The 27,583-nt window shown below is 61.5% G+C and overlaps 1 protein-coding gene across 2 annotated transcripts in view; it reads left to right on the top strand.

Annotated features, from left to right (window-relative positions):
* Positions 1-10,115: 10,115 nt before the first annotated feature.
* The window catches only part of ITPR3 (inositol 1,4,5-trisphosphate receptor type 3), a 39,220-nt gene continuing 21,752 nt past the window's right edge, over positions 10,116-27,583 (top strand). For both annotated transcript variants that reach the window (XM_068995738.1, XM_068995737.1), the window contains exons 1-15: positions 10,116-10,350; positions 16,175-16,245; positions 19,105-19,226; positions 21,853-21,939; positions 22,076-22,234; positions 22,354-22,452; positions 22,540-22,623; positions 23,682-23,828; positions 23,914-24,009; positions 25,040-25,090; positions 25,563-25,705; positions 25,839-25,938; positions 26,221-26,381; positions 27,038-27,179; positions 27,386-27,547. In XM_068995738.1, coding sequence (XP_068851839.1) covers positions 10,262-10,350; positions 16,175-16,245; positions 19,105-19,226; positions 21,853-21,939; positions 22,076-22,234; positions 22,354-22,452; positions 22,540-22,623; positions 23,682-23,828; positions 23,914-24,009; positions 25,040-25,090; positions 25,563-25,705; positions 25,839-25,938; positions 26,221-26,381; positions 27,038-27,179; positions 27,386-27,547 — 1,713 coding nt within the window. In that variant the 5' untranslated portion in view covers positions 10,116-10,261. The remainder of the gene's footprint in view (positions 10,351-16,174; positions 16,246-19,104; positions 19,227-21,852; positions 21,940-22,075; positions 22,235-22,353; positions 22,453-22,539; positions 22,624-23,681; positions 23,829-23,913; positions 24,010-25,039; positions 25,091-25,562; positions 25,706-25,838; positions 25,939-26,220; positions 26,382-27,037; positions 27,180-27,385; positions 27,548-27,583) is intronic.

Here is a 27,583-nt window from a genome sequence, read left to right as displayed (position 1 = left end):
GGGAGGCCCCTTCCCTTTCCTTGGGGTGCAGAAGGAGCGTCCCGTCCGCACATCCTCACCCCAGCCGTGCCCTGCCCCGGCCGGGCAGCGCCGGGCGCTGGAAGCGGTGACCTCACAGCATTCCCAGCGCCGCGGTCACGGGCCGGAGGAGCTGCTGGCAGCGCGGCTCCTGCTAATCTGGGAATTGTATGCCAGGAAGCGCACACCCAGCCGACCTGCCGGGACAAAGCCTGCGCTCAACGCTCCAGCGCTCCCCGGGCTTCCCCCTGAGCGCCCCAGGGCTGCTCTGGAGCGGTCCCGGCGCCTCGCTGGGTCCCTCCCCGCACCTGCCCGGGGGTTGGACACCTGCTCCAGGTGCGGGGACAGAGTTTGATGTTCCCTGAGCTGCTGGCACAGCGCGGGATGCTCTCCCAGCCGCCTCGTGCTCCTGCCCATCCACTGACACTGCCCTGTCACAAAATGGGGACGTAGCACCCAAAGTGCCCCGGCCAGCCTGAAACCAGGGCTGTGATCATCCCTGATCACCCCCAGGGTGTTTAATCCGGACCCTGACCGTGACAAATTCACGCAGCCATCGTTCTTTTCCTGCCGGTGTGGTTTAGCAGAGCTGCCCTGGCAACAGCCCCTTCCCGTGATGCCTTCCCGGGTACCAAAACTCTCCGTCCTTGACACATCCTTAGAAGCCTTGAGCTCCAAATAGACTCCAGCGCTGTGCAAACCCACCCGAGATTTCCCGAAGCCAAGGGCTGTAGAAAATGCGGGGTGTTATTATTAGCAGCGAGCCTCTGCCAGGGCAAGTGTCAAACACCACGGAGGTGTCGGGAGGAAGGGTTTGACCCGGCTGAGTCACCGAGGGCAGCTCCTTTCGGGGTTCTGGGCACCTCTGAGGGAAGCAGCTGGTGTCATGTGCCGAGAGGAGCCTGGCAGGGGCAGCCAGCCGGGCCTTCCCACAGTGTCACCGTGCTCCTTGTCCCCGTGGGAAGCGGAGACGCCTTGGCCGGGCCGTGCTCGGGGAGCTGCTGTGCCCTCTGAGGTCACTTGTCACCCTTCACGTGACGCTGCCACATCCTGCTGGCGGTGGTTTAGGGCTGCTGTTTACAAACAGCGCCGTGGTGCCAGAGCAGGGGGAGCTGAGGGATGCAAAGCCTCCGCCAGCCTCGCTGGCTTCCCCCGCGCCCATGGAAAACGAGGATCCAGCGCTGGAGGGCTCTTCCAGCTGCGGAGGTGGATGGGCTGGTGGGACGGCTCCATCCCATTTCCATCACCCTGCTCTTCGCTGCAGCCCTGCCCTGAGCCACACCGGCTTGTCCTGCTCGTTCTGCACCTCACAGAGCCCTGCTCGTGGCCTCCTCCGTGCAGGATGCTGCACCAACATGGAGGGAAAGAAATGCCTGGAATGATGTCCAGGCTGAGATTCGCTGGGCTCATGAAGCTGCTGTAAAGTTGCATTACAAATGTGAGCCACTCGGATATTCCAGTGATCCGAGCCAGCAGAAGGGAAGATTTTAAATGAAATATTCATGGGGATCCTCAGCCCGTGGAAGCGATAGAGCTCTGCTGCCTTCTGTGGACTCACACTAATTTATTTTTTATTATGACCCATTTGTAGGATGATGGGGCCGGGAGGCTCCAGGCGGTCGCCTTCAGCTTCAGATCCCGTTTTTATTTCAGGTGCTCTAAAAGCACGGAACAGCTCCACGATCTGTGCCCCAAATTCGAAACCGCTAAGGATGTAGCCTGGTATTTCTGACACGCCAAACCTGGGCTCTGACACAGGCAGCAGCTCCTCCCTGCCCTGGCAGCTCAGACAGGCCACGGGGTCCCCTCTGTGCCACTGGCACTGCCCTGGCTGAGGAAGGCACTGTCATCAAACCAACAAAGGGCACTCACAGCCCTGGACCAGACGGGAGAAATATTTGCCAAACAAAGGCTCTATTTTCAAGGAAATCCTCTGACTTTCTGCCTCGAAGAGAGAAATGATTCAAGCTCTGGCGCAGGCGGCCGAGGAGCCGTGGGTAGGAAATTCTCCTGTCATGGGCTGAGCGGTTCTGCCACAGCTGCAGTGGGAGCTGGAGCTGCTTTTCCAGGCAGGGATCATTCCTGCTTTACATTTGGGAATGATTTTCATCTCTTTTTAGACTCCAGATGCACCTATTTCATCCCTGGAAGTGTTCCAGGGGAGGTTGGACAGGGCTTGGAGCAAGTTGGACTAGTGGAAGGTGTCCTGCCCGTGGCAGGGGCTGGAACTGGGGGATGTTTAAGGTCTGTCCTGGAAAACTTCCAAGGATGGGGCACCCCCAGCTGCTGTGTCCACACAGCCACCCCTGCTCAGCACAGCAAACAGCTCCCGGGTCTGCTGCTGGGATATAAGACACACTATAACGTCACTTAGCATTCTTAAACCCCGCAAAATAAAACTCTTGTGCGGCCCCCTTGTTTTCTTTCCCAGCTGTAAATTCTCCCCAGCTCTGGCTCTTCCCCCTCTGCCCGTGCCTGGCCGGGTTCATGGCACCGCCACGAGCTCCCGATTGATTTCCATGCGAAGTCGATAAAGAGTCGCTCCCACCCTGCGCTGTCCCTGTGTCCCTTGTCCCGGCCGGGGTGACTCAGACCGACATGACTAACTCTTCCCTCTCCAACAAACAGGGATCTGGGGCTTTCTTCAGCGCCTCTCTCCGCGCTGCTGGAAGCTGCCGAAGAACCGCCCTGGCACAGCGTGACTCATCCCGAGGAGGTGATGTCCGGCTGCTCCAGCGCTGCTTCCGCACGGAGCGTGCCCCAGAGCGGGGCTGGAGCGGGGCAGCTTCTCCTGCGCTCCCCCCATCGCACCCCGCAGGAGCTCTGCTGGGGACGGGATGGGGCCGGGGCCCTGAAATCAGATCCTAAGGCTGGATCCAGCCCATCCTCCCGGGGCTGCTGGGGTTGTTTCCTCCCCAGCGGGGTTTGGACACGCTGGGAGGGTTTATCCACCGCTGCTGGGGTTTGCAGCCAGCCTCTCCTCACCCGCCAGCATCATGGGGTGGGCTTGGGACCGAGGATCCCCCTCACCTGGGGTTGGGACCGAGGATCCCCCTCACCTGGGCTTGGGACCGAGGATCCCCCTCACCTGGGCTTGGGACTGAGGATTTCCCTCATCTGGGCTTGGGACTGAGGATTTCCCTCATCTGGGCTTGGGAGTGACGATTTCCCTCACCTGGGAGGGACAGCCACCCCCCCCCCCCCCCCGAGGGTGGAAACGTGTCTGCTGAGGCCTTGTTACCCCACACCCAGTGCCCAGTTTGAGGTGATGGAATATATACACAGAAGGAATCATGTGGAAGGAATTGCTGCCTCTGAGGGTGGGGAGGCCCCGGCACAGGGTGCTCGGAGAAGCTGTGGCTGCCCCTGGATCTCTGGAAGTGTCCAAGGTCGGGTTGGATGGGGTTTGGAGCAACCTGGGATAGCGGGAGGTGTCCCTGCCCATGGCAGGGGGTGGCACTGGATGATCTTTAAGATCCTCCTAACCCAAACCATTCCATGAGCCTATGGATGTGCAGGGTGCCCAGGGCACTCCTGGCTGGGCTGGGATAGGATGTGGGTACAGCTGGGCACGGGGTCCCTTCCAGCTTTGCCCTGAGCATCTCCGGTGACATCCAAGCAGTTACAGCCGTGCTCCAGCCTGGCAGCCCCTTTCCTCCCACTGGAGGAGCCCAGGCAGGGTGTGCTCACCCTGCACCGAGGGGAGCAGCCTCTGCCTGTCCCCCCACCCCTCGGGGACATGCCCAGTGTGACAGAGGCGGTGGCCTGGCCCTGCCAGGGAGTCAGCAGGCGCTGGGCCACTCTGCTGCCAGCCTGTCACTCAGCAGGAAGGAAGGCGTGTGGTTTGCTCAGCGAGGGCTGTAATTAGGCTGATTGGCACTAACTTGCCTCAAAACGCCAGGGAGGAGGGGAGAAACCGCAGCTCAGCCATTTTATGTGGGATTTTACTGGGAGAAATGGAGCCAGGACGGGGCTGCAGTGGGACCTGGCTCCTCTGTGCTCTGTCCCTTCTCTCCGTGACATTCCCGTGAGCCCTTTCAGACCAGACCACCCCCAAGAGGAGCTGCAGTGTTGAGCTCCTGCTTAAAATCAGCCTGGCATAGCATCCCCAAAGCCCAGCTCGGGCTGGGATGGAGCTGAGCCCGCCCTGGTGCTGGCAGGGCAGCGTGGGCTCGGTGCCCGGGCTGGAGCTGGAGCGCGTTTCCTGCCCGCTCTGATAAGATGTGCCTTCATTCATGGCTGTGTGCTGACCACAGGCCACATGAGAGGGCCGGCGTGGCCGCTTGAGAGCAGAGGAAACGTGGCTTGGCCTGGAAATCCATCACCGAGGAGCTGCTGGGAGGAGAGGCCAGGCCTGGCTGCTGGAGCTGGGGTGGTGGTGGAGCCCTTTGGGTTCCTTCAGGGGCCGGGCACGCTGTGGGATGAGATTCCAGCACTGCTCAAAGCCACTCTGGAGCTGCTGGATGCTTGGAAAATCTGCCCTTGGGTGACAGAACCCCAGACTGGTTTGGGATGGGAGGGACCTTAAAGCTCATCCCATTCCATGGGACACCTTCCACTCGTCCAGGCTGCTCCAAGGCCTGTCCAGCACTGATGGGGACCTGTCTGGTCTGGGTTCTGCCCTGATGTGCAGGAGGGAGAAGAAGCAGAGGGAGAAGTGAATAAAGGAGGCTTTTCCAGGGGTAGAAATTGTGTGGGGTTGAGCCAGTGAGGCTGTTGTTGATGCTCCCACATGGGCACAACTATAATGGGCAAAAAGCAGACGATTTGGGGCACAGCTGGGGAGGATTTTGAAGGTGGCTGCACACAGGTGACAGCTGAGGTGCAGGGCAGGAGGTGGCCGGCAAGCTGGGGGGGGCTGGGCAGTGCAGAACCTCTTGGGCAGCTCATGGAAAGGATGGGAAATGAGGAACGGGGCTCTTCCCTCACCCATGGAAGGGATGGGAAATGAGGAATGGGGCTCTTCCCTCACCCATGGAAGGGACGGGAAATGAGGAACGGGGCTCTTCCCTCACCCATGGAAGGGACAGGAAATGAGGAACGAGGCTCTTCCCTCACCCATGGAAAGGACGGGAAATGAGGAACGAGGCTCTTCCCTCACCCATGGAAAGGACGGGAAATGAGGAACGAGGCTCTTCCCTCACCCATTCTGCCACCCAGCCCGGGCTGAGGGTACAGCTGGCAGCCCCAGCCCCTGCTCCACCCCCCAATTAACCCGTGTTTGCTTATTAGGGAAGTCACAAGCCTGTGCAAACACTTCCATTTGCTTTTGATAAAACCAAGGCAGAAGAAACCCCTGCCCGTGAGGTGTGGCCGGGCCCTGCAGGCTCCTCCCAGGGGTCTGGGGCGAGCAGGGTCTGGGCTCCTGAGGGCCATTTGCCAAGGCCGAGCATCCTTCCCTGCCCCAGCCGAGCCCTGTGTCACCCGCTGGCTGTCCCCAACCCCGCAGCTCCCACACAACCGCGGCGTTTGTCCCAAACTTGGCCCGGTGTCGCTAACGGCAACTGCTAATTGTTCTCGCGCTCTGTACTATATTTAATTCCCCACTATTATTTTTTCCCCTTTTAATCATAAAAAGCCTAAATTTCCCTCGGGGAAGGTTATTGGCTCGAGTGTGGAAATATACCTGTGCCTTGCATGGCGCTGGGCCACCGGGGCTTTGGCTGTATTTTTAAATCCAAGTACAAAGTGTCTTCCATGCCAGCGTCGTTTAACCCTTCCCGGGAGGGAGGGCAGGAGGAAGGGAGCGGGGAGGGGCTGTTTCTTCCCTTTTTCTCCGCTGCTGCTTGGAGCAGGATGGGTTTGATGCGTGGACAAGGAGCAAGTGTGGGATTTGAGGAATTTGCCCTCTTTTCCTCCAGCTGTTCCTCTGGTTTTCCCCCTCCCAGACCCACGGGGGCATCACGAGGTCGGCCCGAGCATCGTCCCCTTCCCAGGCCGCCTCCTGCGGGTGTGGGGAGGGGGGGGGCTCAGGTGCTCCGAGGTAACCCGGAGCCTCACCACCTTTGAGGATGTGGGCCAAAGTCATCCAGTCTGAGAGCTATTTCGGGGGAGCGCGGCTGCTCCCGCGGGAGCCCTGGCACAGCCGCCGCCGGAGCCGGCTGGGGCACAGATGGGACAGGCAGGAGGGAGCTGCTCCCGTCTCCACCGTTAATGAAGTCACCCGAGGGGGCTCAGCTCTTCCCCCACAGACCTTGGGGCGCCTTTCAAGCAGCTGCTGCAGGGGGAGGTTTGGGTTTGCAGCTCGGAGCAGATTTGGGGTCTCACCCTCATCCCTGCGGATCTTCTGCGCCAAAGGAGGGGGTTTTGTTCAGGGGTAGCTGCTGTGGGCTGTGAAATCCTCACTCAGGAGGAGAAATGGGATTGAAACAACCCTTTCTTCGGCCTGGGGTTGGTCCTGCCCCCAGGCTGCTGCTCCCTGGGGTGGGAGGATGGGGCAGCAGCGTGAAAGGCTCCACACAGGCTTTGTGCTGGGTCTGGGGGCAGCAGCGGGGTCAGGCAGCACCCAGAGCCAGCAGGGTGAGGGACAAACTCTGCTCCTGGCCCAAGAACCCCCCTCCTCTGCCTGACCCTCAGCAGAGCCCTCTCGCTCCCTGCTCTGCTCGGCACAAGGGACCGAGTGTCTCCCTCCCTCCCTCCCTCCTCCAACAAAGGCAGCCACAGTTATTTTTCTCCTTCTTCTTCTTCCAAGTGGGTTCACCCTTGAGCTGCCGGCCTTGATTTGGGATTCCCGAGGAGAGCAGAAGCCGGAGGAGGCCCTGGCAGGGCGCTGGGATGCTATGTGGGCACCACCACCCACCTGCCCTCCCCAGCCCCCACACCTGCTCCATCCCCTCCGTCTGCCATGGATTTGCTCCCAAGGCATCCGGACAAACTCGAGCTCCGAGTGGAGCTTTGAGGGGAGGATACAACCCCGGGTGATCCGTTCTGGGAATGCAAACCCATCCCTCTGCAGGGAACGCTCCCTGCCGGGCTCCCCGCGGGAAGGGTGGGCAGGTGAGGGGAGCTTTGCCAAGGGAGCATCCCGCGGGCAGGGCGGGGGCCTGGGGCAGGGAGGGGACCCTGCAGCTTCAGCTGCTGCCTTCAAAGGAGCAATTTCAGCATGGGAAAGGAATGTGGCTCCCGGCCCTCCCAGGGATGGGACGGGATGGGATGGGATGGAGGCTGTGCCTCAGGAACAGAGATGATTTCTGCTGGCCTGACTCACTGGCGGCCTCCTCGCAGCCGCTTCCTCTCCGGGAGGCAGAATCTCCCAGTTTTTATTTATCACACGGCTTAAAGTAAGGGGTAAGGAAGGAAATGTTCTTATTTTTAACTCTTCTGTTTCCCCGGAGCCTGGGCCAGCGCTGGCACGACGAGGTGGCCACCAGGAGCAACCCTGTGGCCAGGGGTCCCCCTCACCTGAGCGCTGCAGGCTGTTGGCAGTTCCTCACGGGCTCTGAGCCCATGCACGGAGTGTCCCCGCAGGCTGGGAGCACCCGAGGGACCCTGTGCAGAGTGGGGACACGCAGGGTGGGCAGGGTGATGGCTCAGTGTGGGCACAGCCACACTGAGAGCAGCTGAGCCTCAGGAAAAATGCGTTTTCCTCTCCTTGAAGCCACCTGCCCGTGCTGCTGCTGGTGTGGGGACAAACCTTGGTGACCTTCTGGGGGTCCCTGTTTGTGCCCAGCACAGGGACAGAGCTGTCACATCCCAGGGCTGGAGGATGGGGAGGGTTTCATCCATCTCAGCTCCATCCAGGGAGCATTTGGAGAGGCTGTGTCACCATTCCCGGGGTGCTGAGGGTCCCTCTCTGCGCCCACCACAGGGACAGAGCTGTCACCATTCCCGGGGTGCTGAGGGTCCCTCTCTGTGCCCACCACAGGGACAGAGCTGTCACCATTCCCGGGGTGCTGGGGGTCCCTCTCTGTGCCCACCACAGGGACAGAGCTGTCACCATTCCCGGGGTGCTGGGGGTCCCTCTCTGTGCCCACCACAGGGACAGAGCTGTCACATCCCAGGGCTGGAGGATGGGGAGGGTTTCATCCATCCCAGCTCCATCCAGGGAGCATTTGGGGATATTATGTCACCATTCCCAGGGTTCAGAATGGGCAGGGGAGGCATCCCTGGAACATTTTGAGTTCCCCACCCTCGGCTGAGTTGGGACATTCCGCCCTGAGCAGGGGCTGGGCGCTGTCAGCACCCTGCTGGTGCCATGGGGTGGGATGGAGACTTCCAGAGGCTCCGTCCTGCTGTTCCCAGTCCTCCCGAGCGGCAGAAACCAGGCCAGACGCCTGTTTGTTCAGTGCCAAGGGGTTTTTTGCACTCCCAGAGGGTTTTCCTTGCCCAGCTATGCCCAGTGAGGCCGGTGGCACTGGCGTGGCACACCCACGGTGCCCCTCAGCTGAGGCACCGCTCGTGTCTGTGCTCAAAGCAGCTGATCCGGGCATGAAGTTTTGGTCTTTGGTTCCTTGGGGCTTTCCCTGAGCTCCTGTTGTGAAACCTTCATTTGCTTCTAAAAGCAGCAAGTTATTTTTTTTTTTTCCTCATGATCTTCTCTTTTCCCCCTCTGTTGCCCTGAGATAAAGGCTTCTAAATTTGTCCTGTGCTGAAAACGCAGCTAATCCTGACGGACCTGAATTCGCATCTCCCCCCCAGAGGAATTGCACTAATTTTTTTTCCCCCTTTGTTCTGCCAGGAGACCTGTCCGTTTCCTAGTGGAAAGAAAAAAAAAAAAAAAATCACTATTTAGGACAAGGTTTATATTCCCAAAACCTGTGTTTGTTTGCAAGAAAAGAGGACAGGAGGGAAATAAATGAGAAAAGCATCATGCTGCTTTTTTTCCTTTTTTTTTAGTTCCCTTCCGACATTGTTTTTACAGCAGGCAAGTTTTAATTAAAGTGAGGAACTGGGTCGTTTGTGCTGTCCAGAAGATGCTCTGAGGACGTTGTCCTTTCCCACCAGTGTTAATTTGGGAGCACAGAGCAGCTGGCCCAGCCTGGCGGTGTTGGGAAGGCTCCTTAAAGGGTGCAGGGACAGGGTGGGCTCTGGAGAAGGGGGTAGGGGTCTCTCCTTGCTGCCCACAGTTCCTGGCGGTGATGGAGGGGTTGGATGGGGCGTTTTGGGGTGCTGGGTGAGCCCTGTGACACCCTCGGGGCTGGGCTGTCACGGTGGCGGGGGGTGCAGGGAGGGTTTGGCAGCGCTGTGGGGACAGGAGGGGACGGCGCTGGTGAGAGGCACAGCAGGTGCGAGCTGGCCCTGCTGGCAGGAGCCACCTGGGCTTCAGGAAGCCGCAAGAGCTCGTCTGGGGCAGAAAAATCCACCGGGAGCCGCCTTGTCCTCAGTGCGGCCCTCCCTGCTCCGGGCGCTGCGGGATCCCGGGAAGGGGGACGGGGAGCGGCGGCTCCCGGGGTGTCCCGGTGCTGCTGCGGCCCGAGGAGGGGGCTGCAGCCCAGGGGTGGCACGAGAGGGGCCGTGCGGGACAGGGAAGGAGCTGCGGCAGTGACCGCTCGCTTTGCCGGTGGCTGCGGAGGGTGGGGGGCTCCCCGCGACCCCCGAGCGCCCGGGGCCGTTCCAAGAGGGGGGAACCCGCAGGCAAGACCCCCGGGATGGGGAGCTCCGTGCTGCGGCAGCTCGAGGGGCGGCTGGGGGGCTTCGTGCCGGGGGTCGGGGGTCGTGGAGCCGGGTCAGGGGAGCGCAGCCGGGGGAGCTCCGCGGGCGGTGGCCGCGCTGCCGGGGCCGCCCGCGGGCACCGGGGCGCGCAGCCCCCGCACCCCCGGCCCCCCCCGACGGGAGGCGGGTGCGGGGGTGGGGCCACTCGTCGTCCCCCCCCCCGTCCCGGGCGGCCCCGGGTCCCCTCCCCGCACGCTGCTGCCGGCGGGACTTCCTGATCCCGCTGCATTGGCTGCAGGTAGCGCGGCTGTGCGGGACGGGGCACGGACAGACGGACAGAGCCCATGCGGATCCTTAGCTGAGCTTCATCCCCCGCCCCCTCCTCCTCCTCCTCGTCCTCGTCACCCTCCTCCCTCCCTGCCCGGCTCCCTTCCTGCCCGGCACATGTAAAAGTTGTGCGTGGAGCTCCGCTCCCGTCCCGCTCCCGGTGCTGCTCCCGGGGCAGGAGCCGGGCTGGGATCGTCCCCCCGCGGAGCAGAGACCCCTCCGCCCCCCCGGAGCAGGGACCCCCCGGCTCCGCTCGCCCATGCTGGATTTCGGCCCGGGAAGGTGACTGCAGGAGGAAGCGGCGCCGCGCCGGGTCAGGGTAACCATGAATGAGATGTCGAGTTTCCTGCACATCGGGGACATCGTCTCCCTGTACGCCGAGGGCTCCGTCAATGGCTTCATCAGCACCTTGGGGTGAGCGAGGGGCTCCCGGGGCCGCCCGACGCTGATTCCGGGATGGACGGGACGGGACGGGGGTGCTGAGCTGGAGCGTGGTGGGAAAAGGAGCCAGGAAGCTCCGGGTGCTGCAGCAGGGATGGGGAGAGGAGCCAGGCAGGGGGACAGGGTGCCCCCGGGCTCGTCCCCGGGCTCGCCCCCGGCTCCAGCTGCTGGCAGGGGCAGGATGTGGCCCAGGAGGGACCCTCAGCCCTCCTTCCCCTGGCCAGAAGCCGCTTCCCCCCGTTTAGGGGCTGGGGGGGATGAAATGGGTTTAAGCAGCGTGAGGGGTCGGTGGGATGAGGGGGGGGATGTGCGAGGGCGGCCGCTCGGGCAGGCGGGACCCCTCCTGGGCACGGGGTCATTGTGTGCTCCCAGCCCTGTCCAGTGTGGCTGGAGGCTGCCCGGACAGGCAGTGGTGGCTCTCGCTGTCCCCCTCAATGTCCCACACACCCGGTGGTCAGCGGGAATCGCCGCAGGGTCACCAAGCCGGGCTGCCCGTGGCTACCAAGCGCTGCCTGGGGCTGGGGGACAGGGTAGTGCCAGCTGAGGGCAGAGGCAGCTCCCTGGATGTGGCAGCACGGCCCAGGGGATCTCTGCCCAACCTGGAGTGGAGGCCTTGGGGACCTGTCCCGTGTCACTCCTGTCCCGTGTCACTCCTGTGTCCGTGCAAGCCAACGGTGCTGCTGGGGCAGCCCCTGGGCACAGCCAGGCCAGCGATGCCCCTCTGCATCCACCGGCCTGCTCCCACCGGGAATGTTTGCCCGGTGGCACAGGGACAGCGTGGGCAATGGGGAGGGCTCCGACAGGGCCGCCCTGGGGCACGGGTGGGTTTTTCCTTACCCTGACCCAGGACCCCAAAGCATGCCCACAGCCCCGGCGGGGGGGACGTGGGGCTGTGCCAGCGCTCCTGCCCCACGCTGCTGCGTGTAGGAGAGGCTGAGCTCAGGCAGGAATGCTGACTTGGATGGGATTCCTGGGGCAGGAGCTGCCCGGCTCTATAATCTGCGCTGAATGCACTTGCTCCCACATGCCCCTGCTGCAGCAGAGCCGCACATACCTGCGCCCACACGTGTCCCTCACCCACCGCCGGGCACGTGTGGCCCCTGGGCTGGTGCCCACCGGGGCTCCCTCCGCCTGGCTGCCCAGAAATGCGGTGCAGCAGGGTGCAGAAGTGCCCAGAATCCCCGCGTGTGCAGCCACAGCGCCGGGCAGCAGATCCTGCAGGTGCAGCCTGGCCGTGCCAGCCCTTCCTGCATCCCTCGGGGGGCATCCCCATGGGTGGTTTTGGAGAGGTCTCCTTGGAGCTGCCCCAGTGCCAGAGCTGTCCCCAGGCAGGGGATGCTGAGCACTACTCCAGCCTCTTGGAAATGGGGTCTGGAGGAGGCTCCGCAGGGACCCAGCACTGGTTGGTGCCCCCGGAGCACGTCCCAGTGGCTCGATAAGAAATATGTGGATTTTTCGGAGCTCTGATCCCTTTGCAGCTCTGGTCCTTTTTTGCCAGGTGTTTTCCCAGACTTCCTCAGAAGCACCTGAAGAGCAGAACTTGCTTGGAGATCCTCTTCTCCCCAGTCCCTGGGGAGAAGAGTCCAGCACATCCTCTGCTGGGCAGCCCTGCTTTCCCAGGATTCTGCTTCCCGCAGGTTCTTCCCCCCCCCCCCCCAAAAAAAAAATTGTTTTCCCTGGTGCCCTGCGACCCGGGAGACCCAACCACACCTTAAATCACTCCTGCGATAAGGGACCAGGTGACTCACCGAGAGTGCTCCTCCTGCCACAGGGACCTTATTTAGCTCATTTGCAAGGCAAACAGCTCTGCCAGCCCACGCGGGCGCCCTGCGGAAGCGCTCCTGACATCCTTCCTTGTGGAGGGGCTGGCTCTGGGCTGTGGGATCGCCTGGGGTCTGCAGTGGGATCCTCTCTTTATGGGGTGACGCGGAGTGTCCCCAGGTGCTGGTCACATTAAGGGTGGCTGCTGTGACATCGCTGTGCCAGCGCCCTGTGGAGCAGCCCCGGGGGTCTCCGGGGTGTGGGGTGAAGGTGAGGGGAGCCCTGCAGCCCCCACTTGAGACTCCTCTGCTCCCAGCCCCCCGAATCTCTCTGTCGGGGCTCCCGGGCACAAACCCTCCCTTTCACCCCCTCTCTGCTGTGGGTGTTGTCTCGTGAGCAGGAAAAACTTCCCGGGACGGGCATGGGGCTGAGGCTGGGCTAGGTGGGAATGCCGAGCCAAGAGACCCAAAGCAGCCGAAATGTTTGAATCAGCCCAAAAAAGCGCCCTGGGAAGGGAGAGCTGGGCTGAGGGCTGGTCACAGCGGCCTGGGAGTGACCCTTGGGGGGCTGGGGCACATGGTGGGTGTGTTGGAGTGGCCAGAAGTGGTTCTGGGAACACGGGCTGCCCTATCCCTATCCCTGCCAGGCTCTCAGGACCCTCCGGAGGCTCAGAACTGGCTCTCGCAGAGGGGAGGGTCGGTGACAAACCCAGCTGGGGGCCGGGCGGCTGTTTCAGGTGAAATGACACCTGGGCCTGTGGTTGCAGGTGGATTTTGGGGTGGAGCAGCCCGGGGAGATGCAGTTGGTTAAAGGGTAACTCCAGCTCCGCCGGGTCAGGATGAACCCGTCCCTGCCGGGGGGAGGAGGAGGAGGAGGAGGAGTCCGAGCCCTCCTGGCACCAGCACAGCACCAAAAAGCTGCATTTTTGTGGCTGCCCTGCCCATTTTATTCTCTTTCCCCCCTGGGGCAGTGCCCACCCTGCACCCTGCGGGTGCCAGAGGGGCTGACCTGGCCCCACGGCCAACGACGAGCTCTCATCATCCTCCTCTTCCTCCTCCTCTTCCTCCTTTTCCTCACCTCCAGGGATTGCTGGGCTTGGTACTGGGGTTCTCCTGGCTCTGTAGGGGTTTCCCTTCTCCCAGAGCCCTCCTTCCCCGGGCCCCTCTGAACCCCGGCGTGCCCGAGCTCCCCTTGGCATCGCCTGTGCCACACCTGGGGGAGGTTTTTCCCCAGCCCAGCGGGCTCCAGCTCGGCGCCGTCCCCGGGGAGGGCTCGGGAGGGTCCGGCTGCCCTGGATTCTGCAGGGCTGGACGAGCTGCTTCTCCCCTGACCTCGGGGAAGGCTCTGCCGCGCACGAGGCCAAGCACGCTGGCCCCGGGCCAGGGAATCACTTTGTGCTCGGGATTTGGAAGCATCAGGAAGCCCCGCTGGAAGCGCGGCGAGGACTCCGGGGCTAAGAGCCGGCCAAGATGCTCGCCCGCACCTTGAGGGGCTCCTCAGTGCTGGATCCCGCCCCTCCTTCTCCCGGGGGGGAATTTGGAATGGCCAAATGCCATTCCATGGGCTCATCCCGCCTCGTGCCTCGCTCAGGAACCTTCTCCCAGTGCTTGCACGTCTCCAGCCCCGTTTTCCCGTTTAAAGGTGCCCTCGCACATCCCCGCTGCTCTCTTAGGGAGCTTCCCTCGCCCAGCCCACCGCGGGAATGCCGGTTATTAGCGGGAGCGTGTCCCAGCCCCAGCGGCTTCCCAGGTGACTCATGTCCACCCTGTCAGAATCCCTTTTATTTATTATTATTATTTTCAGCAATTTTTTAACTGAGGAATGCTCGCCCGGAGTATCAGTTTAACAGAAAGAGCACTTCGCATTCCTGCCGAGAGCGTAATCCTGGGATTAAAGATGCTGAAACTGCCTTGAGATCGTTAACTAATTAAGACTTCCAGGCTGGCAGGTCACTGTCTCTAATCCTGCCCGGTGGAGCAGCGATGCCGGGCACGGGGCAGCACCGCAGCAGGGCTGGCTGGGGTGGGGGGGAGGCTCCCATGCTGTTTTCTTCAGTGCTGAAAATAAACCAGGCAGGTCGGGCACTTCCTCAGAGACCTCCAGCTGTGAGAGTGGAGGATTTGGGGGTTTTAAAGTGCACCGATGAATCGAGCCCTTCTGCCTCCACGGGCACTGCTGGGGGCTGGGGATGTGCTGAGGGTCAGGGCTGCACTCCCTGAGCCCCACCTGTGGATTGGTGTCCTCAGGCCTCGGTGGTTTTTGCTCCCAGGCACATCCCAGGGGTTGTTCTGCCCTGTCTCCCATCAAAATAAGAGAACAGAAACCAAAACTGCCCCCGAGTGACACCGGGGCTGGGCTGGGGCTTTGCATGTCCCCTGTGGTGGTGCAGCAACTCTGGTTTTTCCCCTTTTCCTCTTTCTCTGCCCTCCCAAGGCTCCGTGCCCTGCAGGGATCTGGAAATGTGCCTGGCTCCTTCCCTGCTGTCATGACCCATGGAAAAGGTGTTTGGACAGCCCCAAACCCCCTGTGCTGCTGCCCACAGGCCTTTGCAAAGCCGGGGCAGCCCTGTCTGACCACAGCTCGTGGCTTTGGGGTTTTTCCAACTTTCCAGGTCTTTGCTAATTGTTTTGAAGCTTCTGCTGCCACCAGGCAAATTGCTTTTCTCTCTTTATGTGAAATCCGAGGCTGATCTCCGGGCCCCAGGGAGCTGTGAGGAGCACAGCGGTGTCAGAGCCTGGTGCCAGCCCACGCCTCCACGCCAAGGACACGGCAGCACCGGGGTCCCCGGGGTCCCCATCCATCAGCACCGAGGCCAAATTCCTCTCTGCCGAGCAAAAGGAATTCTCCCCTCCTCCAGAGAGCGGCTGGGCTGAGGGAAGGAGGCCGGGTCTGCAAGTGGGATGGATCTGCCTGGTTTTGAGCCCTTTGCAGAGCAGCGCATCCATCTCCAGTGATTTTCGGGTTGTTCTGTTTGTTGGGGACACCGAGAATCCCTTGGGGGCAGAGGGGACAGCGCAGGCTCTGCTTTGTCTTTGCTGCATCTGGCTCCAGGCTGCTCCTGGGACAGAGCTGTCCCACGATGGATTCTCCCCCCGGGAGAGCACTGCAGGCGCATTCCTGCATCCTCTCACACGCTCCGCAGGTGGGGACACGCTTCCCTCTCGCTCTCCCGGGCAGGAGCAGAGTTTCTCCTGCTGCTCCAGCTTCCCGGGGCTGGGGAAAGCGGGCGAGCGGGTACAGCCTGTCTTGCTGGAGCACCCAGTTCCCTCAGGAGCCTCGCAGAGAGCTCCGGGTGCCCCAGCACAGGGAGCCCCTCGGGCCATGCTCACCCCTCTGCGCTTTGGGCAGATCCCTCTGCCGGGTGCTGCTTGGCTGCTCTCAGTAACTCTGGAAAGAAACGTCCCATCTATCCCCACATCAGCCCCCAGCACCCGAGGCCAAGCCCGTGGGATTTTGCTCAACGCTGGGAAAGCAGAGGTGGGCAGGGAGGAGACAGAGCCGTGATCCGATGGGCAGAGCCTGCAGCTCTGATCAGATAATAATTAATAACCGGGTTTGGGGGGCCCTGCCACCTCCATCCGCAGCACCTGCACCCTCTGTGTCCCGGTGGGAAGAGTTCCCAGGCAGAGAAGGAAAAGCAGGGAATGGAAGCTGAACTCATCCTGGTTTTGCTGGGTTAAGGGTGCAGTAACAGCACTGTGTGCCAGGGGGGAACTGGGCTCAGCCGGGAGCTGGGCAGGGCAGGGGCCCCTCTGGCACCGGTCACCGAGCAAAGGGCCTGGAGGGACTGCCACAAACCTTCCCTGGTCCTGCACTGCTGCACCAGCCCCGTGTGCCTGAGGGAGAGGGATGGAAAACACACAGGGAAGCAGCGGGAAACGAGGGAAGGTGTGTTCGGTTCCCAAAAAATATTTATGGGTGGGAAACAGGAGGAGCAGCTTTGGATTTGTCACTCTGGGCCAGTGGCCACTCTGCCACTCAGCCCCGCTGCCATCCTGCTGTTCCTGACCCTGCTGCCGCTTTTTGTCCCCCTCAGGCTGGTGGACGATCGGTGCGTGGTGGAGCCGGCGGCCGGAGACCTGGACAACCCCCCCAAGAAGTTCCGAGGTGAGACTGGGGCAGCTCCGTCACTCTGTGAGCGGCATCGGGGCCAGTCCTGGCCCTGAGCATCCACACCAGCGCTGGGAATGGGAATTGCAGCTCCCACTGCACCCACCTGGGAAGTGCTGGCTGGTTCCTGACTGCCCCCTGTGCTCAGGGTGCTCCACGCTCAGGGAAGAGCCCTATCCCGGCTGGATTTGAGTGCCTGGATCGCACAGCCAGGAGCAGAGACCTGGGAAATCTCCCCAAACCCGCGACTGTGGTGTTCTATTTGGGGTTGCTTTAGGGCAGCTGCTCCTTCCATCCCCCCGTTGCCGTTTAATGTTTTTTTTAAAAATAAGTCTTTTTAAACATCGGCTCCCCACTCTGCCTTGTGCCCCCAGCTTTTCCTCAGGGCGGCTTTAACAGCACCCATCCCCCTGGGCACCCTCCTTCCCTCCCACACACCCCAAGACGTCTCAAGACATCATTTTTTCCACTCCCTCAGGATTCCACCAAGCAGTGACCTGGCTCTCCATGGACGTTATCACCACTAATTTATTCCCGACTCTAATTAACGACCCATCCAGCATCTCCACCATCCCCCAGCCCCGTGAATCCCAGCGAGCCCCATCCCATTCCCACACTTCCACCTGGGGCTGAACGTGCAGCAGCCACCCCTTCCCCTGCCCGGCCGTGCGCGGGTGTTGAATCTCTTTTCCAGACTCAGGTTTTTCGGCTCAGCCCGGCTCGCTGCACTCCCTATCAGGATATCCAGCTGTTTGTTCTAATGGCCGGAAAGGTAGAGCTCTCCCTGCTCGATAGCCATCGCCTGCGGCGAGGGGGAAACAACGGGCTGGGGCCGTTCCTTGCGGCACCGGCGAGAGGCTGCAAGGGATTTTCATGCGCTGTCGCCGTCCCCACATCCTGTGGCCGGACCCTGCCCTATCCTGAGCCGCACACGGGTCGTGCCGGGGCTTCCCGCTGGGAAAACAGGACCCTCCTGCCGAGGTCAGCTCCGAACGGTTCTTTGGAAATGCCAGAACCCACCTGGGAGCTGTTCCTGCCCGCGGCTCCTCAGAGAGACGCTCGACACCTCTCAGTTATTTGCTTTTTTTTCGTTTGTTTTTGCGGTTTCTCCCCCCGCCCAGGCTTTTCCCAGCCCAGTTCAGGCATGTCAGGAAAAGCAAATCCGGTGCTTCCACCCTCCCAGGCAAGGGAGCAGTGGGACCCTCAGCTGTGCCGCTGTCCCCAGTGCCCCCAGTGCCCCGCTGCCCCGGTTCCCTGAAGGATTCACGTGGAGATTTTGCCCCCCAGGCCTTTCTGGGTGTGAAGTTTTGCCCCCTAGCCCACTCTGGGTGTGAAGTTTTGCCCCCAGAGCCACTCTGGGTGTGAAGTTTTGCCCCCAGAGCCACTCTGGGTCCTGGCAGGTCAGCCCCACATCACCCTCCGAGCTCCTCATGCCAGGCAGCGCTGGCACAGGAGCTTCCTTCACCTTCCCTCTTTTCCAGCCCCCAAATCCATCTTCCAGAAATCCATCCATACTTTGGCCCAGATGCCAAAATCTCCGGCTCCCAAAACAAGCTGTGCTGGAGATTTTCCACGCACAACCCCCGCCGTGCCTCAGTTTCCCTCCTTGCCAAACCGAGCTCAGCACTGAGCCTGGCCTTGGACTCGCAGCCATTTCGGAGTGGCTGTGCTGGGTTTTTTACCTCCGCCCTGGTTCCGGCTCCCCACCAGCGCCTTTTACAGCAGTTCCCACTAATTAGCAATTTAATGGAGACGGCTCCAGGGGCGGGGGGCGCGGGCAGCCGGGCACGGCAGCTCCGCTGTCCCGGCCCCGCGGGCGGCTCCGGCTGCCTGGCACGGGATGTGCCATTGGCAAACAGGGCTGGGAAGCGAAATGTGAAACCTGGCGCGGCCCCAGCGGCCCCAGCCGGTGAGAACCGCGCTCGGCGCTGCCCCAGCGGCACTCCCAGGTAAATAAATACGCGCTCGCCAGCGCCTCGGGCCCGCGGCCAGCCAGGGAAGGGACTTTTTTTTTTTATTTTAAATTTTCTTTTTTGTGTCTGAACTTTCTGGGCTGCTATTTCAGGCATAATTAGGGCGATTCAGGCTGCAGAGCCCTTCCTGCCCTCGCCCCAGCCCGGGAAGGGGGTTGGGAGATGTGAGGGCCTCGTTGTCTCCGAACATCTGCTCTCCTGCTTCGGTTCCCGAAGCCTGGCCATGGATGTCTGCACTTCCCGCCCACCATCCTGGGGGAAAACAGGCGAATGGGGGCAATCTGCAGCGCAGGGAAAGTTTGGAGGAGCTGCGATGCATCTTGTGCATCCCTTCGGGTTTGAAATAGAACTGCTGACACAGAGATTGCGGGAGCGAGCGCTCGGAGCATCCAGCGCTGGTGATCCAGGTCACGGAGGGATGGACGTGCGTGTCCCGATGGCACAGCCACCACGGGGTCCTTCCACAGCCTCTGCAGGCTCAGGGTGTCCCGTGGGTGACAAGGGATGTGGAGGTGGCTGCTCGTGTCCCAACCTCCCTCCCTCCTTCCCTCCCCGCCAGGGTCCTCTCCTCCTTTGGTGCAGCTGGGCTCCGTCAGGGCTCCTTCTCCCCCCTGAAGCTTTCCTTCCCAAACAGCACAGCCATTTCCGATGGGAACACTTCTAATCACGAGTCCAAGAAGTGCAGTAATTCCTGGACTCATTATTTATCCTGATTTAAAGCCGATCCAGCAGCCAGCACACGGTGACGTGACCTCCACCAGTCCCCGCCGTGTGTCCCTCGTCCAGTCCAGGAGTGTCCCTGCTCCTCAGTGACATCGGCCCTGCTGGGGACACCCTGGTGGCCGCTGCAGCCTCACCAGGCTCTGCTCTGCTCTGTTCCCAGATTGCCTCTTCAAAGTGTGTCCCATGAACCGCTATTCTGCCCAGAAGCAGTACTGGAAGGCCAAGCAAACCAAGCAGGACAAGGACAAGATTGCGGACGTGGTGCTGCTGCAGAAGCTCCAGGTGAGCAGGAGCAAAGGACCCAGAGTGGGCAGTGCCCACGAGCTGGGTGAGCGATGGCATCCAGACCTCTGGTGATGTGGTTTGGGATGAGAAGGGATTCCCAGCTGGGTTTGGGATGAGAAGGGATTCCCAGCTGGATTTTCCCCCTTGTCCCCTGCCCAGCCATTGCTGTGTCACCCTCCTGATGCTCCTTGTGCAGAGGTGCTGTGGCAGAGGAGCTCTATGAGCACAGCCCTGCACCCTTCAGCACCCCAGGGCACCCTTCAGCACCCCAGAATATCCCTCAGCACCCTGGGACACCCCATGCAGGAGGGAGCTCTGCTTCCAGGACATGGCTCCAAAGGGCTGGGGAAGGGAAAGACTCCTGTTGGCTTCCCCGAGGTTTGGCCAGGGCCCACGTCAAACATTACACAACGGCCTCAGGCAGCTGGCGAGGCCCCGCCGATGATTCATAAAGCCGAAGCTGGGGAGAGATTCACTAAATCATCTCATCGGGCCTCCAGCCCAGCCCCGGCCCCACCATCCCCAGCTCTGCCTCAGCCAGGGGGGGTTCAGCAGTGCCAGGACAGGGTGTCCTGCCCTGGAGGTGCCAGGACAGGCTCAGTGCCCCCTGCCACGTCCAGCCCTGCGTGGTCCCTGGCCCACGGAGCCCCCGTTTTCCTGCTCCCGTTAGCCCGGGGTTGTAACATCGCAGCTGTCCTGGCCTCGAGTGGGCCCAGAGGCTCATTTCTGAGCCTGATTGATTGCACCCTGCTCACGGCTTGTCCTAAAGAGGTTCTGCTGTTTCCTCGCTCCTTTCTGCCGCTCCCGGTGTTTCCCTGCCTGGCTGGAGCTGGGGCAGGAGAGAGCTCAGCCCAGCCCAGCCAAGCTCTGCAAGCGCCAGGCTCCAGCCTGCCCCTTATCAAGGAGGCTGATAAACAGGCTGAGAGCATCTCCCAGCCCATGGAGATGATTTCCTGAGGCAGGAGCAGCCAGGTCTGGAGTGGACAAGCCCTACCTGCGATGCCCACGGTCACCTTTCTGAGCTCGTGCTCCTCTCTGCTGTGTTTCAGTGGGTTTAAACTCCATGTTTTCTTGGCCCAAAGCAGTTCAGATGGGTTGTGGGGGCTTTCCTGCCCCTCTGCTGATGTCTCCCAGTCCTCCCTGCCCCCTGATGCCTCATGGGCATCCCTGACACCTCATCCCAGGGCTTGGGGACAGACCCCACCCCACCCCAGGGACAGTGGGGGAACATCAGCCCTGGGAACTCACGTGCTTGGGGCAGCCGGTTCCCACTGCCAGCCCCGCTGGCTGGTGGCGAGGGAGGTGCTCAGATCAGGAGGGAGATTTGGGACATCCCGTGGGGCCAGATCTCCCATCAGAGCCATGTTGCTCCATGGGGTTGTTGTTAAACTCCCAGAGCAGTGCGGGATTTGTTGGCAGCGGCTTTGTTTCCCTGATGGCAGCAGCCACCACTGCAGGGTGGTGAGGGTGTCTCCAGGTGACACCCAGAGCTCTGTGAGGATGGAGGGACACCTTGGGTGGCACCCAGAACTCTGTGGGGATGGAGAGCCACCTTGGGTGGCACCCAGAACTCTGTGGGGATGGAAGGGTCACCTTGGGTGGCACCCAGAGCTCTGTGGGGATGGCAGGGTGACCCCAGGTGGCACCTAGAGCTCTGTGAGGATGGAAGGGTGACCCCAGGTGGCACCCAGAGCTCTGTAGGGATGGAAGGGTGACCCCAGGTGGCACCCAGAGCTCTGTGGGGACAGGTACCAGGCACATTCAGAGCCCTCGCCCACTCGGGCACTCAGGACCTGCTGGCCCATGCTCCCTCACAGTGCCAAGCCGTGATCCCAGATGTTTCCCAGCTCCTCTGCCCTCAGGTGAAAGGGGTGAGAGCAGGGTGGGGAAGGGCAGATGCCGTCCCAGCTCCATCCCTTGACATTCCCCATCCCAGCTGCGGGGGAGAGCTGGGCTGGAGCTGCCCGGGCTGTGCCCAGCCTGGCGCCGGAGCTGTCGGCGCTCCCTCGCCATTCCCAGATTTGCTGAGGGAGCAAGTTCCTGCCTTGCTCCGCATGTGTCAACATCCCATTGCTGCTCCCACTGCCAGAGCCAGCACATGGAAAATGTCTCTGTGGTTTTGGAGAGGGGCTGCTGAGCCATTCACTGCTGGGGACCCATCCTGACACATCCGTGGCAGCAGGTCCGGACCTGCTCCGTCTCTGGGCACGGCACTGCTGCCATGGTGCCTTTGGCTGCTTGGTTTTGGTGCTTCCAAGAGCTCCCTGTCCCCACAGCCCCTAGTGTGGGTGTTTTGCCCCACTCCCCAGCCTGTGCCTGCCATCCTTGTTCAGTGTTGTCCCAAAACCTGCTGTCCTGGGGGAATTTTGGTGCCGTTTTGTCCCTGTCCTAATTTTTAAAGTCCTCGATTTAAAGCCCTCATGGACTTCCTTGGGCTGGTTGTGGCCCTGGGCTGAGCTCTTGGATGCTCCATGATGTGGCCCTGGGGACAGAGGGATGCTCACCCTGCACCCCAGCCCATCCCATCCTTCCCAAAGCCAAGGCTGTGAGTGACCCTGCTGGGATTTGCTCCCGGGGAGGGAGGAGGGTGCTTCCACACTCAGCATTTCTCCTTTTGGAGCAGCACGCGGCCCAGATGGAGCAGAAGCAGAACGAGACAGAGAACAAGAAGGTGCACGGGGACGTGGTGAAGTACGGGAGTGTCATCCAGGTATGGGGGAGCATGGATCCAGAATGGATCCAGCATGGATCCAGCATGGATCCAGCACGTCTGGGAAGGGGCTGGAGGGATCTGGGGAGCCCTGGGGGGCTGGACTTTTTAGCTGTCCCACCCTCGACTCCTCCAGCTGCTGCACATGAAGAGCAACAAGTACCTGACGGTGAACAAGCGGCTGCCAGCGCTGCTGGAGAAAAACGCCATGCGGGTGACCCTGGATGCCACCGGCAACGAGGGCTCCTGGCTCTTCATCCAGCCCTTCTGGAAGCTCAGGAGCAACGGGGATAACGTGAGCATGGGGCCCAACAGTCCCTGAAGGGGTGTGCAGAGAGCTCTGTGCCAGGGCTCGGCTCCCCACCGGGCACCCGGTCTCATCCTCGCTCGCCCTTTTCCCATTTTGCTCCCCAGGTAGTCGTGGGAGACAAAGTCATCCTGAACCCCGTGAATGCTGGGCAGCCCCTGCACGCCAGCAACTACGAGCTGGCTGACAATGCTGGCTGCAAGGAGGTACAGGCGGGCTGGGCTGTTGTTTCTCCTTCGTTTTCCATTTTTCCCTTTGTCCCGGGATCGTGACCGCGCTCTCTTGCTCCGTAGGTGAACTCAGTCAATTGTAACACCAGCTGGAAAATCAACCTGTTCATGCAGTTCTGCGACCACATGGAGGAAGTGCTGAAAGGGGTAAGGAAGGAGGCTTGGCTGCATGGACCCGACGGGGGGGACAGGATGTGTGAGCAGCCACTTGGCTCTGTGACAAGGGCAGAAAAGAGGTCCTGCCTTGAGGGCCGTAATTCCTGGGAGAATTCATCACCTGGAGAACAGCGCAGCGAGGTGGAGTGGGATATTTTAGGATCTGCCGGCAGCAGGGAGGCAAGGGCACAAATTACACAAATTACCTTCTGCCTCGGGGTGTTAAATTGACGCTTGGGGACAACCCCTGGCCCACGCCGTGCCAGCAGTGGCTTCTTGTGCGGGGACAATTGGCAGCTGCTCAGCCCTGCAGCAGGGTGGCTGTTGCCTGGGAAAGGAACTTTCCCTGCCGAGCTATTGTTCGGGGCCGAGGTCCTCCAGGAAGCAGCTGGGTGGATATGGATTGTCAGGATCTTGCAGACCTTCGTCCCCAGGCGCTGTGCTTATCCCAGCTTCCCACATCCCCCTTCCCGGGCTGTTAATGCCTTAAACACGTTGGGGAGCGGAGCCTCTGCCTGCTCCAGGGGTGTGAAGTGATGGATTCACATCCGTTTATCTCCTGGGGGTGGAAGCAGAGGAGTCACTGCATGGATAATGGGAGCAGTGGCAGTGCAGGGTGCCCTGTGCCCCATCCCCTGGGCTCAGAGGAGCATTTGTGCTGCCTGGGGCAGCTTTTAGCAGAGCTCAGGGAGGTTGGATGGGAAGAACTGCCAGTGCCCTGTGGTCCCCAGGGTCCCACAGTCCTGCCATACAGCCGGGAGCTGTGTCCAGCAGGAATCCCATCCCCTCTGCAGCATGAGGGGTCACAAGAGGAGATGCATTGCCTTGCAGGAGAGCCATGGAGAAATTTCTCCACTGATTGAGTGGTTAAACATGGGAACAGCTCCCCAGGACAGTCACCATCCCTGGAAGTGTTCAAAATGAGTAGGCAGACATGACACTTCAGGATATGGTTTAGCAGGCGTGGCGGTGAAAGGTTGGTCTTAATGGAGTCTTGGAGCTGAAAGATTTAATGATTCTTTGTCTCTCACTGCCGTGTCCTGGTGCAGGGGGACGTGGTGAGGCTGTTCCACGCCGAGCAGGAGAAGTTCCTCACCTGTGACGAGTACAAGGGCAAGCTGCACGTGTTCCTCCGCACCACCCTGCGCCAGTCGGCCACCTCGGCCACCAGCTCCAACGCCCTGTGGGAGGTGGAGGTGAGCGGGCAGGGGATGGACGGGGTGTTTGGGGACATCCCGGTCCCTCCTGTGCCGTGGCTGAGCTCTCCGCTGCCTCCCCCAGGTGGTTCACCACGACCCGTGCCGAGGGGGAGCCGGGCACTGGAATGGCTTGTACCGCTTCAAGCACCTCGCCACGGGCAACTACCTGGCAGCAGAGGTAAGGGGATGGCAGAGGGGTGTGGGAATGTGCTCTGGGTGTGTGCCACCCCTTGCAAAGGCAGTGCCCGCCTCGGGCTGGGAGTGATGCCCAGCTTGCTCTGGTCTCCTCCAGTTTGTTCTGGGAACCCCTGCGACTCCTCCTCGCTCGCAGGAAACATCAACTCCTGAATATCGTCATCACTGACCTGGTTTAGGGCCAAACATTCCCCCCTGAAATCACCCAGTGGAGGGGTTCACTTGCCCGGATGGCTGGGTTTGGCTCCTTTTCTGGCCCAGGGGGACAGGAGGGGGTGGCTGGGGCGTTTCTGAGCTCACCCCGTGCCAAGGGACCGACTGGAAGTTGGAAGTGGGACGTGACTCGTCCTGCTGGCCTTGCCTGGGACGGGGTGGGGGCAAAACCTGGCTCTGGAGGCACCACCTGCTGGGTTTTTCTGCTCCCATTTAAGGCCAGCTCGAGGCCTCCTGACGGAGGTATGAAGGAGTTGCTGCAGTCAGATTGTGGGGTGCGTTTGGCACTGCCAGGACCAAGGGCTGTGCTCTGCTGCCAGGGCAGCAGGGACACCCCAGAGATGCTCCCCCAGCTGGAGAAGACACCCAAGGGCAGCCCCCAGGGCCCTTCCATCACTGTGGGATGGAAAACAGCAAATGTTGGGGCAAATATTGGGGCTCTGAATGGCTTTAAACCCAAAGACACTTGGTTGGCACCTGAAGAGGAAAGAAGGTCTCAGACTGAGCCCATCCTGGACTGGTGGTGCTGCTCACTGGGAGCTCAGCCTGGAGCCTCCAGGGAGTTCCTGCTGCCACCCAGAGCCCAGATCTGCTCCCCTGGGCTCCCCCATCCCACTCCCAGCGCTGGGGCACCATGCACTGGGCACAGGTCACATCCTCCAGCCTCACCCGGGCAGGTTTCCTCTCTGTGACATGTTCAGGGAAGGCAGGAATAGGGATCACACACCATCCCCAGGGGTTTGGAGGGACCGAGCGGGAGGACTGACAGCTGCCTTTCATCTCCCTCTTTAACTTTTCAGGAGAACCCAAGTTATAAAGGAGACGTGGCTGAGCCCAAAGCAGCGCCCACGGTGAGCAGAACCGCTGCTGCCGCTGCCCCAAGCACGCCAGCTCTCAGCCAGGGCCTGAAAGCAGGGAAATGCCCCAAAACAGAGCCCCCTGAGGGGGCTACAGCCGAGCTGGCCCCACTGTGCCAGCACAGCATCACCACCCCGCACTTAGAGCAGCGTCCCTGTGCCCCACCTGTGAGAGGACCCTGCCAAAACCTCTCAGAGGGGTCCCAGTGCATGTTGGCTCCCCAGGCCAGGGGAGAATGCTCGGTAGATGGGAGTTGGACGTTCAGGGGGGATTTTTCTCTGCTGTTAGTGAGGTTTGGAGCAGGGAGGGCCTCGTAGCTCAGGTGCATCCACGCCGCTTGTGCTCTGCTCCTGCACCCTGGCACTGCGAGGCTCAGCCCCAGCACAGCTTCTGCTGCGTCCCCCCGATGCCGTGGGCGCAGGAGACCCCCGAGCCGGGCTCAGAGACCCCCTCCCCACCGCACAGGGGGGCAGCAGCCGCGCCAGCCGCAGGAACACCGGGGAGAAGATCAAGTACCGGCTGGTGGCCGTGCCCCACGGCAACGACATCGCCTCCCTCTTCGAGCTGGACCCCACCACGCTGCAGAAGACGGATTCCTTCGTCCCACGGTACAGCAGCGGGGTCGGGATGAGGAGGGGAGGCTGAGTGCTGGGGGAGGGGCAGTGCTGGTGTGTCCCCATGGGGGTCACTCTCCAGGACGCTCTGTGGGGGTCACCCGCCAGGACATTGTGCTGTTGGCAGGAACTCCTACGTGAGGCTGCGGCACCTCTGCACCAACACCTGGATCCAGAGCACCAACGTGCCCATCGACATCGATGAGGAGAGGCCCATCCGCCTCATGGTACGGCCCCACTCCCTCCTCCCTGCCTGGGCTGATTCCCTTTTCCCCGAGAGCACTTAGGGTGCTCCTTCCCTGCCAGCTCCAGGGGACTGAAACATCCTGGATGATCCAAAGGGGTGGCTGGACACCAGCCTGGAGCCCACTCCGGTCAGCCAGAGGCCACCCCAGTCCCTCTGATGGGGACAAACTGGGTCACTGATGTCAGCGGGGTTGGTGGCAGATGGTGGGGACGTGGTTGGCGTTGCCCTGTCTGTGTGATGCTGCTTCACTGTTGCTTCCCAGCTGGGCACATGCCCCACCAAAGAGGACAAAGAAGCTTTTGCCATCGTCTCCGTGCCCGTGTCCGAGATCCGGGACCTGGACTTTGCCAATGACGCCAGCTCCATGCTGGCCAGTGTGGTGGAGAAGATGAACGAGGGTTTCCTCAGCCAGAACGACCGAAGGTAAAAGGCCCCTGGGAGACAGGGCCATGCTGGGCTCCTCCGAGGGCTCCCCAGCAGGACAAGGCTCCTGCCTGGTGCTGGTGCCAGCGCTGCCCTTCCTTCCCTGCCCACAGCCCCAATCCACGCCTGCTTCTCTCAGGAGCCCGGCGAGGAAACCAGATAACAGCACAGCCCTGCTCCAGCCCCTCCTAGAAAAATATCCTAGAAAAGTATCCTAGGAAAATATCCGAGGGGCAGGGAGATGGCCCCACGATAGGCGCAGCCGCCTTAGTCACCGTATTATTTTTAGGTGGGTGGGTTCTTGGTGCTTCCTGAGCAAACACAGATCCCTGTGGGACAGAGCGAGCGGCGTCCGCCCTGCCAGCCTGGCCCACGCAGGTCCCACGGGGGTGACCATGGGGGCAGAGGCGTTAAATGCAAAGTCCCTGGTGTGAGCCACGACCAAAGCCCCCAGGCATTCACACTGGCATGTATAGGAGCCATAGGGGCTGCAGATCCAGCCACTGGCCTCCATCAGGGAGTGGAGAGTCAGCCAGCAGCTCCCCTGGCAGGTTTCTGAGGCGCTTTGGTCCCCAAAACCCACCAGCATCGCTGCAGGGACCCGAGTCTGGGTGGGTGAGCAGCCCCCAGCCTGCTCACCCCATGTCCCTTCACAGGTTCGTGATCCAGCTGCTGGAGGACTTGGTGTTTTTTGTCAGTGATGTCCCCAACAATGGCCAGAATGTGCTGGACATCGTGGTGACCAAGCCCAACCGGGAGCGGCAGAAGCTGATGCGGGAGCAGAACATCCTGAAGCAGGTGGGTGGCCCTGGGGCCCTGCATCTCAGCAGGGTTAGGACACGTCCTGTGGAGATGTTCTGTCCTGCTCAGGGCCACTCTGGGGGCCAGAAGGATGGAAAACCCTATGAAGGAGTGTCTGGCCTCTAGTTCATGCCATGGTGTCCAGCCATGCACGGGGGGATGGTGTGGAGGAGGACACAGCACTGACCTCTGCTCTTGGGCAGATCTTTGGGATCCTGAAGGCCCCCTTCAAGGACAAGGGCGGGGAAGGGCCCCTGGTGAGGCTGGAAGAGCTGTCGGACCAGAAGAACGCTCCCTACCAGTACATGTTCCGCCTGTGCTACCGTGTGCTCCGGCATTCCCAGGAGGATTACCGCAAGAACCAGGTGCCGGGGGGTGACTCCTCATCCCGCCACCGTGCT

Source organism: Aphelocoma coerulescens, chromosome 26 (assembly GCF_041296385.1).
Source record: "Aphelocoma coerulescens isolate FSJ_1873_10779 chromosome 26, UR_Acoe_1.0, whole genome shotgun sequence".
NCBI classification, from domain to species: domain Eukaryota; kingdom Metazoa; phylum Chordata; class Aves; order Passeriformes; family Corvidae; genus Aphelocoma; species Aphelocoma coerulescens.
The sequence above is the reverse complement of the archived record's forward strand: the minus strand, read 5'-3'. Positions and strand labels throughout refer to the sequence as shown.